The 15,951-nt window shown below is 39.3% G+C and overlaps 1 protein-coding gene across 1 annotated transcript in view; it reads right to left on the reverse strand.

Annotated features, from left to right (window-relative positions):
* tenm4 (teneurin transmembrane protein 4) overlaps window positions 1-15,951 on the reverse strand; it is a 140,408-nt gene that overhangs the window by 94,248 nt on the left and 30,209 nt on the right. Inside the window, exons 2-3 of the mRNA XM_069668102.1 lie at window positions 14,845-15,131; window positions 13,515-13,787 (exon numbers count right to left, since the gene is read on the reverse strand). Of these exons, the coding sequence (XP_069524203.1) occupies window positions 13,515-13,787; window positions 14,845-15,067 (496 nt within the window). The 5' untranslated portion in view covers window positions 15,068-15,131. The remainder of the gene's footprint in view (window positions 1-13,514; window positions 13,788-14,844; window positions 15,132-15,951) is intronic.

The raw sequence follows: 15,951 nt of genomic DNA on the forward strand, positions 1-15,951 counted from the left end.
AAAATACACATTAAAAAGAAAAATTAAAAGGTGTAATCATAATGAAAAAAATATAAAATACGATGCAATAAAATTAGCTACATTTAAAATGGCACCTGATTACTGTTTACTTCTTTGTTTTGGAAACACTCTGATGTGTAGGTTATTGATGTGTGTGCTCAGGTAATAATTACCTTTCTCAGACCTCTCCAGGCAATTCAAACACGATGGCTTAATTCTGGTCTTTGCATTATTAGGATTCCAAAATTGAGATAATTGTTTTCAACTGCACAGCTGAAGGCCATAACTAGGCTTTTATGAAATTAATACTTGATCGGTGATCTTGTCTCAGGAACAAAACGAGAACAAATGAGACAGCGAGCAGCTCGAAGGGACAGTATTGAAAAAGTCATGAGCCTAATTCTGCACATGCGAGTGACACGCTGTGCCTTGTAAACAAACCTCACGTCATCTTTTTAAAATGTTCATTACACACTTTTGTATTAAAGAAAAATCAAGCTTTACGCTGATTTGTAACCTTCTACCAAAGGTTTTGCTGAAGCGATGCTTGGTGCAGGATGACAAGAATTTTAAAAAATTTGGCCTAAAGTGTAACTCAGAACATTGCACTCAACAACACTCAGACAACCAAAACACTGACAGACACACTTTCAAAGGAAGTGGGAAATGAGTTTTTATGAGCCAACATTGGAAATATGATAAAACTTTCTCTGACGGTGCCGTTTCCCTGCGAGGAATCAATAACATAATAACAGAGAGTGAACATAATGTACGATAGGCTTGAAAACAAATTGTAAATACCCATAAATGTTTTTTTATAACACCACCATTACTGACAAAATGGAAATTATATTTGTGTGTAATAAAAAAGCATTACCACAGAAGGCACAATTCCATTTAAGGCTGACCCACAACATTTCTATCAGCACTTTAAACCCAGCATCCATTACTTACAACTCCTGTACGCTCCTTAAGACAGGTTGAATGCCAAATTATAAATGGATGGCTAGAATAAATCCAGAAGAAAAGAAAAAAGTCTCTCAGTGATTACAGATAATGAGGTGCTTTAGAACAGTTTGGACACAAGAAACAGTCAGAGTCGGGTTATTAAGATTTAATTAGCTACAAATTTAAGGCTGATTTTATCAGTGCTTATCTGTTCATCTAAATGTGGAGGGTAGAAAATACCCAACAAAGATTTTTTGAAAAACACAGTAGGACATAAGCTTTAGCACACGGCACTGCATTGATGTCAGTGGCTTTAGAGAGCATCACCTAGGGCTGGGAAATATGTTTTATGGTAATGTAACAAATAATTAGTCTATATGAACTAACCACATGGTAAAGACTATTTTTGGATAATCCTCTGTGAATTAAATACTTGACAAATAAAAAGTATTGGGTTTCCGGTTTTCGCTCGTCCTCCCTCTATCGGTCGCTGCAGGTTCACTCCCACATGTAAGGATTAAGCGTTGTCAAAATTGCGTAAACATTTCCGTAAAGCAGATCAGCTGCTGGTTTTATGACATCACGATAGAGAAAATATAGAAAAACACATACGAGAGACATTTTCATATTGTTTTAACGAGATATATGAGATATATTGTCATATTGCCCAGCCCTAGTATCACCTATATGAAAAGTAGGCCAGAGAGGCTGAGACTGAAGATGACATTTCGTCTCTGGGTGATTATAAGACAGACTCCTTCCTCGGTCGTCCTCTACCCACATCCCCTTCTGGCTTCTGCCACTCTCATCCATTCAGTCCACTCTATTTCTCTGTGCTGGAGAGACAGTGTGCCCTGCAATCCAGCCGAAAGACACCATCTGTTTCAACTTCTCTTCTGACAAACAGAAGAGTGACTCAGGCTGGAAATGTGAAAATGGAATCTAAGATTAACTGAACAGATATTTCTTCTGTTTATGGAGAAAGCTTACTAGGGGTGCACTGCCACCTTCATAACTTAGTCTAGCTTTTAGTGTTAACCAGAAGAAATGTTTATTTGACACGTATAATAAATATGGAAAAACAACGTGCAGGAATGCTGAACCATGAGTAATCAATTTATCCATTTTTAAGACCGCTTAGTCTTTCAGACCGGAGCCCAAAATGTTTTACTTGTTACTTCACTAGTCTTTTAAATCAACGTTAGTTCTGATGAGCTCTGACATTGCTAAATCCCTCCATGCAGCTCCATTCAAGCATCCCTGGGGCTTTCTTTGTTCTAGGATAAAAAGTAAAGGTTCCAATCTCTTCACCTCTCTCTGTTAACAACGTCCTGCAGGCATGTGATGGCTGTTGTAAAGGATCACCTGGTCAACACCAGTGTTTGTAACTGACATCGGAACAAGACATTTTCTCTAACAGCACAGAAAAGTAGCTTATAAACAGGCTAATAAATGAATCCACGCCAATTCAGCAAGTCGTCTGCGGAGGGTTCCAGACTTCAAAGATGTGCACAGAGTAATCTGCTTTATGGGGATGTTTCTGGGCCTTTATCATAGCTTGATCATCGACTGAGCCGACTTAAACCATGGCTGAAAAAACAATGCTAATAGTGGATAATTATCAGCTTTTACTCCGTCTGCTCTAGCTGTTCTACTCCCTCTCCCATCGCACACAGAGCTGGTGAATAAACACAATGGCATGAATAAATAATGACCCCACAATCCTCTTAAGGTCCCCGAATGGTGAGGGGAAAAAAGACAAAAGTTTACTTTTGGTGTTTGAGAGCAAGCGGAGCCTGAAATTGTAAGCGACTCATTAGGGCTACATGTGGCTTGCCTGGGGCCTCGCTGAACAAAGATGGCACCATCCCCATCCTGTCATTCCTCAGCACACTCTAGGCCTGGCCTAATAAAATTCTAAAGTATACCCTTAAGAAAAAGCTACATTCCCAATAAAAGACAGTAAAGAGCTTAAGCGGTGCCTTAAAAACCTTAAAAAACCGTTACATCTTCCGAACTTTATTCTGGATTAAAGTTTTATTCGACTGAGTGGGAATTCTCTAAGCACCGAGAAGGCCACCTTTGCTTGATTCGTGCAGCTTTGCTTTGCTGTGAATAAACATTAGAGTGACATTAATGCTTTCATGCTAAAGGAGCATACCTCTTTCAAAGCATTATTTCCTCCTCTCATCATGCTCTCCAGATATCTTACATAAAAACATCTGTTTTTCATTTTAGACACTTTGTCAGTGTTAAAGAGTTGATTTGTGTTTGCCTCCCAGCTCCCACTGAGTGCGTGACAGTTCAAAAGGCTATCTAAAACACGTTCTGTCAAGAGGCTTGTGTTTCTAAGAGCTTATATAATTCAGGCCATGGTGAAACTAAAGCAGAGACAGTTTGCAGCATTGCAAATAAGGTTTGTTTACGATAAAAGTAGTTACAGGAATAATAGGCTGGCTGCATCACTTGGATAGAAAAAGTATCCTGATATATTGTCAGCATTTGGAAACCTTTTAGGTGCATCTCTTAATTCTCTTCATGAAATAAATTCCAAATATCCATCTCAGCGGTAGTAGCAAGAATGTTTAAAAAAAAGATAACTTGCAGACAGAAAACACCTTTTCCAGAGTGTAATTGTGGAGACTTTGGTCGGAGCGAGGCAAGCCAATTTCAATTCCAAATTTCCACTGAGGCGATGAATAAAAATGAAGTAGCCCGGGGTAGATGTCCTAACAAGTGGGGATGGGAAACAACATGAATTATGTTTTAAACCTCCCAGCACGGGTAGATCACGATGTGAATTAAAAATATATTTTACCATCGCTGAACATTAACTACACGCTAAATTTAATAATAACAACTGTAGTGAGGAAGACTAATAATCCGTATAAAGCCTTTTTTATGTGGCATGTTTAGAAGACTTTTAAACTCACTGCTAATCTCACTGCTGTAGCTCCACTTCAGTTTCTAAATATGTGTGGAGTTATTACTGAATATGTATTTTGTCGTCATGTTTGGACGTCCTGAGCTCATGTGCAGGACCGGGATTGAGGCCGATCAATGTTTAATTGATCAGTTGCAGATGTATGAGCGTGACACATTTTCAGTGCTTTGTTTACTGCACTCCAGCTGTGGGTCATACTGCAATCTCTTATACAACACGCTGACATTTATATTATAATCAAATGCATATTCATAAGGCTGTTTTTATAATTACTGACAACTGTAGCAGGCTGACTATCAGAAACTGATTAAACTGGTGTCTTGTCTTGACACTTCTCTGTGAGCAGCGTAGACTTGTTTTACTACCTGGTTTTCTGATCTTGTTTGCACTCATAAATGCAACATGCAATATCTCTTCTTTATAGTCCTGTGCGCACAGGGCATCAACAACTCTCCCTAGACCACCCCGTATAAGTTGACCGAACTAATGGAAAAATCCTGGCCTGGCAGCATTTTGTGACCCTTAATCAAATCACTTTTAATAGCTGTGCAGTTGTGATGAATTTTAACGAAAAGTAAATCATCCCTGACTCCGAGATTGCATTTGGCTCGAAGGCCCTTCTCCTTCGCCTTCTTCAATGCTGCATCTTCACTGTCTTTCTGGCAATATTGACTTAAAAAAGACGATGCAATCCATTACAAAGGTGGCAACTGAATACAATTAAAATACCACAACAATTAAAGTCTGACCCAAGATCGAAAGCACCACGCATCCAATTAGTGATGTACACTAACAAGCTGTGCACAGCAGCTCCTGCTAGGTGAAATATACACATATAATTCTTTCAAACTTTCACAAAGTCAAAATTACTTGTAGACTTTAGGGAAATCAGGTTCACCAGGGTCATCGCTCAGGCTTGAAAACCAATTGTTTGAATACCACTTAAATATATAAACTAATTTACATTAACTTTTTTCTCCTCACTTTCTTGCTTTATGTCTACTAAAGCCACTATATTAGTACCTCAGCCTTTCCCGTCATATTCTATAGTGTCACATGACCAAAGAATGTTTCTAAGACATCTGTTTATGTGACAGCATACTTGACAGAAGTCAGTTTATTCTCTATTTTCCAAATTAAGTTTTCCAAACTGACATTTTAACAACAGCAGCCTCAGGTGGCCATCCAATCCTCAAGTCAATATGGAAATGTTTTCTGGCTGTCCTTGACTACACTTCCCACCAGCACTTAATGAAATGCTAAAAAATATCACACATCCCACCTACTGTAACCCACTATCAGCGCTCAGCCAGTCATAAGTCAGTTTAAATCGTCTAAATAGCTCAGAGAGTGTCTTTGCCAAAGTCTGGTAATTCACACAGTACGATCATTAAAGACAGAGAGAGCAGCTCTGTAGTGACCTGCTGCAGGAGATGGCAATCCATACAGCTGAGATAAGACTAGTGTTTCCACTGTGACAGCAGGACTTTAAAAAGGTACTAATAAAGGCAGAGGGGAAAAAATGCACTATGTCCTGAGCTATATTCTTCAACATGCACAGGCTGTGAAATTTCACTGAGACTAGTAACTTTCAGTGAAGGAGAAATAATCCGGAGCTGTCCAGCACAACAAGGTTTTACAATTGCACAGTCTTTGTGTATAAAATCGTATGTGTGCTCTATATTTAAGCATGCTTATCTTATTTTGAAGCAGCAAACCCTGACAAACCCTGAGAATAAAAAAAGAAGACGTTGCAAATAATTAATCAAACAGTTCACAGACGATCATCTAAGTTATCACACAGACGATCTTTTCAACGTGGTTCAAAGCTAAAGATAAAAACAAGAACAAAAGCACAACTGTCGTGCAGTTGCTGGCATTGACACTTGCCTTCTGCAAATGTGCTATTCATTTGTGTTGTTTTGGCATACTCAAAGGTGCTTTGATGTCAGACACTTATGTGTGTAGTGTTTCCTATTCAGGTCATGGACTTTAAGCATATGAATATGACGTGTACACACCAAAGCATCTGATATTGTATCTTAATGCATAATTATTTAACAGTTTTGGACGAAAAAGTGACCGATAGAAGTTTGAATGTCTACTCGACCACATTTCTAACCGGGGAATATTTTGTAAATCAAGAACACTAAAGGTTCTGTACCTGGATTTGTATCAGACACTCAGACATATCAGAGGTGAGCACTAATGAGAGAAATCTCAGCGTGGAGGTTCAATTATTTCTATCTCATACTAGGGCAACAGCACGTTGTGATCTCTGCTTCCTCGGCCTCAATAACAACTGCTAATTGCTTTCACAAGAGATAACTGGTCGATCAGAGCTATCTGGAATTTTACTGCAAGAGACAGGTATACAAAGTTTATGAACATTAAAAATAGGGGAAAATATAGTAATTAAGTTATGAAAAAATGAGATATGACAGGATAATATTAGATAGATATATTGCTATTTTCCCCTGTATGCTAAATGGAGTGGGTATGGGGGGAAAAATGCAACAAAAAGTTCACATGATTGAAACTAACTTGCATCTTGCCACCAATCTCACGTTTGTGGTCAGGGCACAGGCCTGAACTGATCTGTTACCAGGGCTCCTTTTATCACTGGGTAAAAAACTACACATAACTTCACACAAAGTTTTACATTATCTAAATTATAACAGCTGTAGTCTAAATACATTTTTCCTATTGTATATAAAAACAACTTATAAATTATACTAACATATCGGTGGTTGAATGTGGCTGATACCTGATCCGTTTAACAAGGTCAGCTTATGTGTTGAAACCCAGAATATTAAATGAGTGCCTTGCTTGCACTTCAAGAAGGGAGAGCATTCGCTGAAACATTCCTACAACACAAAAATAGATAATTGACTGCATGTTAAATGGGTTTGCTAAGAGAGGGACAGAAGCTGTGAGACTGGGTAAGGATGATCCTCCATGGAGGAGAGCTCATCCTGCTCCATGTCGTGCTTTGAGCTATAGTGAGACCCCTGAGCCTTGGTGGTAAGATGGGCCCTGATGTGCTGTTGGTTTAGACAGTCAGAGGCTCTGGCAGGGAGCGGGCATGCAACTCCACAGATAACAGACCAAAACTGTCCACAAGGGCCTCTAAAACCCAACAAATTAGCCTGCAAATGAGCCAGAGAATATCTCTATTAATCCATGATCTGAGCAGAGACGCTGCCAAAAAAGTAAACAAATAAATAACTTCACAAGAAGTACTGGGGGTGGAAATAGCCGCGGCTGTGAGCTGGGAAACCACTAGTGATTTCTTTGAAGCATCATTTCGCCTGATATTCTGCTGTTACGATGCCTGTGACCATTTCAGAACAAGCTTCCATGTTGCGCTCGATGTGGATGCAGTGAAATTACAGATCCCAGTATTACAGGAAGCACTGTCCGCGAGCGGCAGATGATCACAGTCTGTGTCTCCATCACAGAAGCCAAAAGGCAATGATGCATCAAAACACCACTGTTTTACAAAAGTGTTAAAATTTGTCCCAACACGAAAACCAATATGATTACCATCATCACTGTGCAAATTGTATAGTTGTTTCTGTGGTTCTCTGAAGAACAGTTCTATAAACATGTCTGTAACTTGCTCAGCAGAAACAAAACGTGTCCGTCAAAGAGAGGCATTAATGTTTGCTTTAATGGCTCAGATTGATTCTTTATACAAGCCGGTGACTGAAATGTTTGCAAATGGCAGTTAATTCTGATGGAAAACAAGTCCAGAGGGATTAATAATAATTCATGGAAAGTAATAAAAGATTCATTAAGATTAAGGTTTATCTTACTGACTATTTAGAAAGAGATTTTACCGTATGGTACCTGACTATTTTGTAGTATTCTGTACCACACAAAGAAGTGAAAGCCAGGTTTAAAAGTAAAATCCTTTCTTGCATCGGTAAAATGTAAAGAGAATCACCCCACAAAGTCTGTTAAGTGAAACCCAAAACCAGTGCACTCAAAATAAAAGCAATTTCCTTATGCATGCAGTTACAGTCAGCGTGGATTTTTATGCCATACCATTACAAATATATAATCCTTTCATTTACTAAAATAAGATCATCAAATAAAAAAATTAAATGTTAACCATTAAATGTGACGCTTTAAAAACCACTCTTTTTTTTCCAAACAAAAACTAAGGACTGATAAACGTTTTGCTGTCCCATATGTTATTAATTTCATGTAAGAGTATTCATGTAAAAAGGTATATTTCCTTATTTTGTCTGGACACGTGCCTTGTCAAATGTGTGTATGCATGTGAGTGTGTGTGTGTGCATGTATGCTCTCATATATTACTGCCACTCCAAGGTCACACTAAGAAACCCCATCCCTGTGGTCCTACCACACTGCTGTAAAACATGCCCTAATGAATCCAGGCCTGTATTTCAGGACGTCTGGTCTAAATGGAAGTCTGATTTCTCTCCACCCCACAGGCTCCTGGCACTGAGGTAAAGCTCCTGGGAATCAGTTTAAAGATAAAACAAATGTAAACTGTAGAGAGTCTGCATCAAAGAAATGTGCTTATTCACCACAGGAGGGCGTGGCCATCAGCACTGTCAGCATGCACAGACTCAGAGGTAAAAGATTAGGATGTGCGGTTCTTGTATCAAAGTGTTCAGATGCTGCTTCTTCTGAAGTGAAATCTTTCATTATGCAGAGGATGCATTTCTGTTGTGATTCCTCGTTTGTATCTGTTGTTACTCTAGTTCTGTCCAGATATGATGATCAAAGAATTACCGACTCAAAAACATTTAGCTGTGTTACTCGTACTGGTATCACAAAGCAATGTTAATTTAGACATTGCATCACTAATGTTTTCTGTGATTTTCTCTGATTTTCTCTTTGCCTGGGATTATTAGAAAAATAAAAAATCTGCATTTAAGAGAAAAAACCTTTCAGAGAATTTAATTCCTTATAATAAATACAATGAATACAATCACCCTCAAGCTCAGTGGGTAGTTTTCTACATAAAGGAAATGTGGCCCGGGCGAAGAAGAACAAGAGTGAATAGAAGTGAACAAGCGTTCTTTCATCGCGATCAACATGGTAAGGGGACAGGCTGCTGTGCTAAATGTTCAAGTTCTAATCTACGACAGATTTGCTTTTCAAAGCCCGTCAGTCTTTTGGGGCTTTGACATGTTTCTACGAGGAACACCTGTCCCTCACACACAGTCATGCTCTGTTCACAGATTCAGAAACTGAGCACCACCCTGGAGCTCTTAACCTCAATCTTTCAACTATTCACAGTTTCTTCAGAGTCTTGAGCCCTCCAACGAGTACCTCATACAGGTAGCACGGGAAGAAATCATCGTCAGTGGAGTTTGTACTTACTGGAGAAAGTTTAGTTTTTATAACTATACTATAATATGTATTGCATTTTCTTACAATTAGTTCTATCAGTGGTACAAGTTCTAACTAAGATGAGTAAAACAAGAAGTAATTGCAGAATTTGTATTTGTTTTAGTGGAGTATTAATAAAAGTAATTCTTAGCTAATTAGGATTTATTGAACACATACATAACAAACCAGTTCTATTAACACTATATAAGCTCAATAGTATAGTAAGGCTCTATATATCTTATTGAAAATATAACGTTATCAGCAGATATCGAGGCAGGGAACATCTTATCTGAACAGCTGTAAACAAATCTGTATGAAAATGCAGAAAATAGCCTGCGCCCGGTAAATCCACATGAAAGGGCCGGCCACTTTTCATCTGACAACTGAACATCAATAAATACTGCTCGTACCCCAGCTAAAAGGGTGATCACATCAGCACATTAGCCACGATGTGCTTTGAAGGTAAAAATGCTGATTGATGACTTGTATTTAATCATGCAGAACAAAAAACAGAATTGAATTAAGAAAGCCGACCATCATTCATCTTCAAGTCCCTTTTTTTTGCTTGCAACTTCAAATCATTAGTGAGCGAGGGAGCCGCGAACGTGTTTTGTTCCCATACTTGTATGACATGATAAAGACATAGCTATGTTAAGTGCCAGATAAAGTGTGGATAAAAGAGAATATGTGAAACTTCGCCTGCAGTCTATAGCAGGCTCATAAAAAATATATTTTCAAAAGCAATCCTTAAATTATGTTTTCTACAAACCTGATTCTCTTAGTTGAGCAGAAAATGCAAGATTAAACTGGTTCTTTCCTGAAACTAGAATTTAGAATTTGTCATTTACCTTTTGCTTCGTCAACTTTAATGCAATTCCCTTCAGGCTATCATAAACCCACTCTTAAGTGCATCCAGATAGCGACAGCCAGAAATTCAGCTGGCGCTAAACACGAGAACATATCACACAAATCCCGGCATCATTCCTCCGGATACCTGCGAGAAATTCGGAGTACTTTAAAGCACAGATGGATCTGGATACATCAATCAATAGAAGACACCGTGCTGGCTGTGTACACCCTAATACCTCTGCCGTGACGGCTGCAAATGTAACGTCTGCCATCAGGGCTAATGTTGTATCACTTCCTGTTTTTGTGCCTCACTGTTTTAAATCACTTTGTGCCAAGTCAGGTCACTGCTGCTTCTTATTAGTAGTATTGTTTTAAGTATCAAAATTATTCTAGTATTAACAATTACATAATATAAATAATAGTAATGATAATAAGGCTACAACTCTTATATCATTATATCATGATGAGTAGTGGGGGTAGAAGCAGCAGTAGAGAAGTGTGTGTTAGTATCTCTATCAAAGAAAGTATTTTATAAAGTTTTTGTTTTCTTTGTGCAAAAACAAGGCACTGTTCCAAAAGGAGCCAAATAAACTTGAAGTTAATTTTATGATTTCAGAAGTGTGTTGATTTCTCGACAGCAACCTTGACTGGCTGCCGAAGATTAAGATGCAGCTATAAAGGTTGTGGAGGGACACTCACAGAAAGATTCTTGCTGGAGTTCCTTGAGGCTCTGCCCTGAGGCGGCGCCAACAGCAACCAGGATTTGAGTAATGAGCAATAATAAAAAATAATCTTTCTATAAAAACTAAACATCATACAGTTGTGTCACACTGTGGTATTTTCTGCCAAAATAACCCACACTTAAAAAAAACAATATTTAAATAAAGCAGCTTTGCTCTGAATAATAACTCCATGTAGAGGGACAAACTGCACTGCTACATCATAATTGCCAAACCAGTAGACAACTGCGCACCCACTGGAACTAATGACGATTTGTTTGAACAAAAGTACCAGTGTCATTCAAACAAGCATTTTTCTAACAAGAACTGTGTCGGCTTTAAAGGTTATGAAACACATGAACAACAACAGTCCCCGGGCAGGCTGTTGTGGCCATCGCCACTGCTGGTTTCTTATGGTGACAGAAACACAACAGTCTAGCCATGACAGTGGGGGCAGTTGGGATTAAAGCACATATCTGGATAAGCTGTAATGGGTGAAAGCCCACGAACAGCAGCCCTCTCCCAAACCCAGCAGGTCGGGCTGGCCTCCTTGCTGTTCAGCCTCTGTAGGATGTGCAATGACTCAGCAGTCGCTAGCTGCTGGAGGTGTCCTCAAGGCGTTCCCTAGGGACCAGAGGCATGCTGGGTAGGAGACACACACATACCTGTACACACTGCATGAATGCATTTTAAATACTAACCAACCCAAACACATGCACAAGGGGATGCATGTGCATGTGGACACAACACACACACACACACTCCTACAATTGGTGCTCAATGTAATTACTTATCCAATTCTCCCGAGTGATTGAGAGTCTGAGTTTATTAGTCTATAGGGAAACAATCAGCGTACATAATTACTTGTGTTTTTGATTGTTACTGGTCTACCATCATGCAGCAGGTTATAACGAATATAAAGGTAGCGACTGATTTTTTCATAGAGTATAGCATGCATCAGCAGCAGAGGTTTCTACTTACAGAATTTATTGGGTGTCTTGGATTCACTTGAGCGTCAAGAAAATTGTTCCAAATCACTATCGCTTATTTGCATGCATTAAAACCAGGGTCAAGTAAGTCACATGTGAAGAGGGGGAGAACTGCCCGGCAGCTTGAATACATTAAAGCAGAGTAAATGGTTTGTTGATTTAAAGAGATTAAAGCACACACAAGCAGGCCTGCTCGATGGATTTTAATTAACTTGCCATATATAAATTGCATGTTATCAGGCATTACTGAATTAAATGCTGAATACAAGTGCTCTTTCTGCTTGGGTGAGTTGAATAAAAAGCCACTTAGAATCTCGGTTGGGTCTTACAGATGTAGCATGATGCTGCAGCTACGGGTGCTGTGAATAAATTCCAGCACAACCAACCCCTTAACAGCCATCCGAGGAGATTCTCTTTAATTATGTACAATACAGCCAAATTCAAGTCCCCTGGCATCTCAGATGATCAAGCAGAGGGATGCCACGTTCTCTCCCTGAGTCATTCGGGCAAATGGATTCCACTTCCAAGAGTCATTTCTGTCAGTTATAATAAGAAGCTAATACATAATATGACACACTCTGAAATGCAAAACTATTCACAAGGTTCTGTGGAAGGCTGTGCAGGGGCAATTAGAATTTTGCCGCTAGGCCCTTGATGAGTTCCTCCATCTCTGAAATATCCTGGGAACTATATCATAAATCTGCCAGTTAATATGCATGATTTAAGTTTGTGTTCAACTTTGCATAGTGTGAAACAGAATAGAAAATTTAGTGCACAGAAAATATGCATAAAAAAAAAGTAGAAAATCTATTGAGGCAGAAACTCAGGTAAACAAATGCAGACAGGAGTGGGCATTACAGACACAAAAGGGCTAAAGGAAACCTGTCTGCCAGGTGCTGCCTCCACACTGCGCTGAATTTACTGCTTTTTCTTTCCTTGTATACACTTGTATCACAGCAATCACAAAGTTGTAACCAAATCTACCAACAAATAAGTGCTTAGGGACTGAGCTGAGTATCCCAATCGCAATTCGGTTCCCAAACAGAATTCTGTAATCTCATGAATTTACAGCTCACTAATCTACAATTTGAATAACAGCATCCTCAGCAGAACTGTTTACTATCTTCTGGCATTTTCCAGCACTTGACATGGCTCATGGTTATATATTCCCGGCGCTCAAGCAACCTTCTGAGCAAGCAGACAGGCTCATCTGGCCCTTGGGAGAAACACCAAGCCAGAAGATTAATTCAACATTTATGGCATCCCACTTTCTTCGCACAAAAACCCTGCCAAACCAAAAAGGTCCAAACATATACAATGACTCACAAACTGTAACAAAAATAAGAAAAGACGAATAAAATAATCTGTGAATAATGAACAGCACAAACCTCTGAATGGGCTGGAAAACTGGCTATTGTCAGTTTCAAGAGCCCCAATCTTAAACATGTTCGTCTCACACAGAAAAGATGCAACATATTTTCTGCTTCTCTGTTTTACATTGTCAAAACTAAACCCAAACCAACAATACGATCTTAGTCTTAGACTGTACCATGCAGAGCAGTCTAGGTTTTGTTTTCTGCCGTTTCAAAGAAAAATGCTTCACAAAATGCATTTCAACATCTAAATCAAATCCACATCGACAAAGACTCCGCTTGCATAATGAGTACGAGCAGAGAAAAGAGAAAAGAGCCTCACCGTTTTCCGTGTTCTCGTGTTCAGTGTCAGTGAGGGTAAGATTGGAGTTTGCCCTGCTGGAGAGGCACGAGCTGCGGCCTGACTTGGTGTTGCTGCGGCCCCATAATCTGACCGCATGCTCTGGTGACATGATGCCATCTGTCTCCGTGTCTGCATCCGAGCCCACACTGACTGAGTAGTCGCGGTGTGGCATCCCCATTTCAGATCTGTACGTGGCCACGTGGGAGGGGACGGCCTCTCCAAAGCCAAGGTTTCGGAGGGAAAAGTCTGCACCTACAGCAAAGCCATGAATACAAAGCTCTGGTAATTAAATGCGTCACTAACAGCATCACAAGACTGCAATATCATGGCTTTAAGGGGTTCAGTAAGTTTAAAGGAAATGTTTCATAATCATAGTTTTGGAATCAGATGAAAACGCAGGTATAAGTAGTATTTGAATCTCCTAGGTACTACACAGGTGCGTGATTATAGCATACTTGTGTGTTGCTTTTCATTACATATGTGCATCTTGTTCTTTAGAGGAGTATCCACAGTGAGACATTTTTAAATCCTACATTGGGGGTTTTAAAGTTTATACAATTGCTGTTTTGCATTACTTTTCGTCTTCTATTCATAAGCAACAGCAGATTTAAAAGACCATTTACACAACTTTTAAATCTGAAAGTGCTGCATTTGTAAAGTGGGACATTTGTCTCCTTATTTTCTCTGTCTCAAGTTTTTTACCAAGGGAATTAGAATAACCACCATGAGTCAGGAGACTTAAGCAGTCCTTGATGAGAGCATCTCAGTACATTCTGTGCATGCTGAAAATAAATGAATAAACAAAGACACGAAAAGGTTGGTGTTTCTTTCCTTCAGTGCACCACCTACAGGACATGGCCTGTGTCATCATTATGACACATTTACATTGTTAAGTTATATTGATATGCCACACTTCAGCTAGATCTAAGGCTACCTTGACAGTGCCATCACATCTGATTTGAACTTTGATGTTGAATAATATATTTGAACAAGCAGGTAAGTGTATGCTCGTCTCCCATGCAGTTTTTAACACATGCGTGGTAAGTTCAATCCATGGCCACCTCTGTTAATAGTCAAACAAAGTGGAGTGACCTCTACAGCGACTGAATGTCAATCAGATTTCTCATTAAAAAGCAATGATGCATATATTGAGACCAGGCAGTTATGTCCCTTTAACTTAATAACCAGCACTTTCATGTCAGTTATCACTGCTAATATACTTATAGATTAACTGGAGTGATATCAGTGACCCTCTCTTCTGTTGACATTATAGCATAATATTTCTAATATTAGAACAGCCAAGGCTAACCTTGCCGGCTGAACTCGTCCACTTCGTGATGAACCATTTCCTTGACACGGCTCCCGTAGGCCATCCTTGAGTCATGGTCGAAGGCCTTGAGTGTTTCGCTGGAGCTGTAGGATTTGGGGTTGGGTTTTCCGTCCTCGCTGTCTGCCGAGGAGCTGGTGTAACGGCGCTCTGTGTCCTGCCGGGCAGTGAGTGAGCGGTAGGGTCTACGTTCTTTCACTTCCATAGCTGCCTCCACACTTTTTTCAACAGCAAATGTGGGTAATAAGTCCAGTTTAATTTGAGTGCCTCTGTAGAAGAAAAACACAGAAAAAAAGGAAAGGTGATGAATGAAAGTCTGCATCCGTTCGAAACATAAAACCAATAGCAACCTCGATTAAACATGATCTATTATTTTAACAAGTATGATTATAAACAAGATAACTACGTAGATCATTTGTGAGAAGATTCACTGACACTAACCATTCACACACACACGAGCACAAAGTTAACCAAGCAACTGTGGAAATAAATGAAATGCAAATGCATGTTTCCAAACAGCAGTGTATGCACGGCTCAGCGCACACAGGCAGAGCATGAAAAACCTCCCGGATTGGATTTAATAAAATATGGCACAACAAATCTTGCACCTATAAAGTTTACGGTGAGAGTCTCCCACAAATATTCTGTTTTATGTGTCGTATAGAAATGCTGGGCCCCCAGCATCTGTAAAAGTGGCAGGTGTCCTTCCATGAATTGTGTTGTTTATACGTTACAAATCATCACCGGTTGAAAACTGAGGAGCCAAACAAATCCAGGACCACACTGAACCAGCAGAGATGATTAAAATCTGAAACATAAAACCCCAACTGTCAAATATCACACCGACTACAAGATCAATAGAGAGGGGGAATTTTAGCATTTGGTGATGTGCAGCATTTCATTTTCCTGCCTTGAAGGACAAAATATTAAAGTCAAAGAAAGACACATGCTTCTAAATAATTCTAATATATTCAGAAATAATTGTTGTTGGTTTTTCTTTTCTTTTTTAAACATAGAAAAGATAAAAAGACTAAATAAGACTTTGCCTTTTTGTAGCAACAAGATGATGCTCTGCAAGCAGTTCATTCC

The sequence above is a fragment of the Semicossyphus pulcher genome, unplaced genomic scaffold (assembly GCF_022749685.1).
Source record: "Semicossyphus pulcher isolate SPU_LCO1_2020_fin unplaced genomic scaffold, fSemPul1.0.p SCAF_19, whole genome shotgun sequence".
Taxonomy (NCBI): Eukaryota; Metazoa; Chordata; class Actinopteri; order Labriformes; family Labridae; genus Semicossyphus; species Semicossyphus pulcher.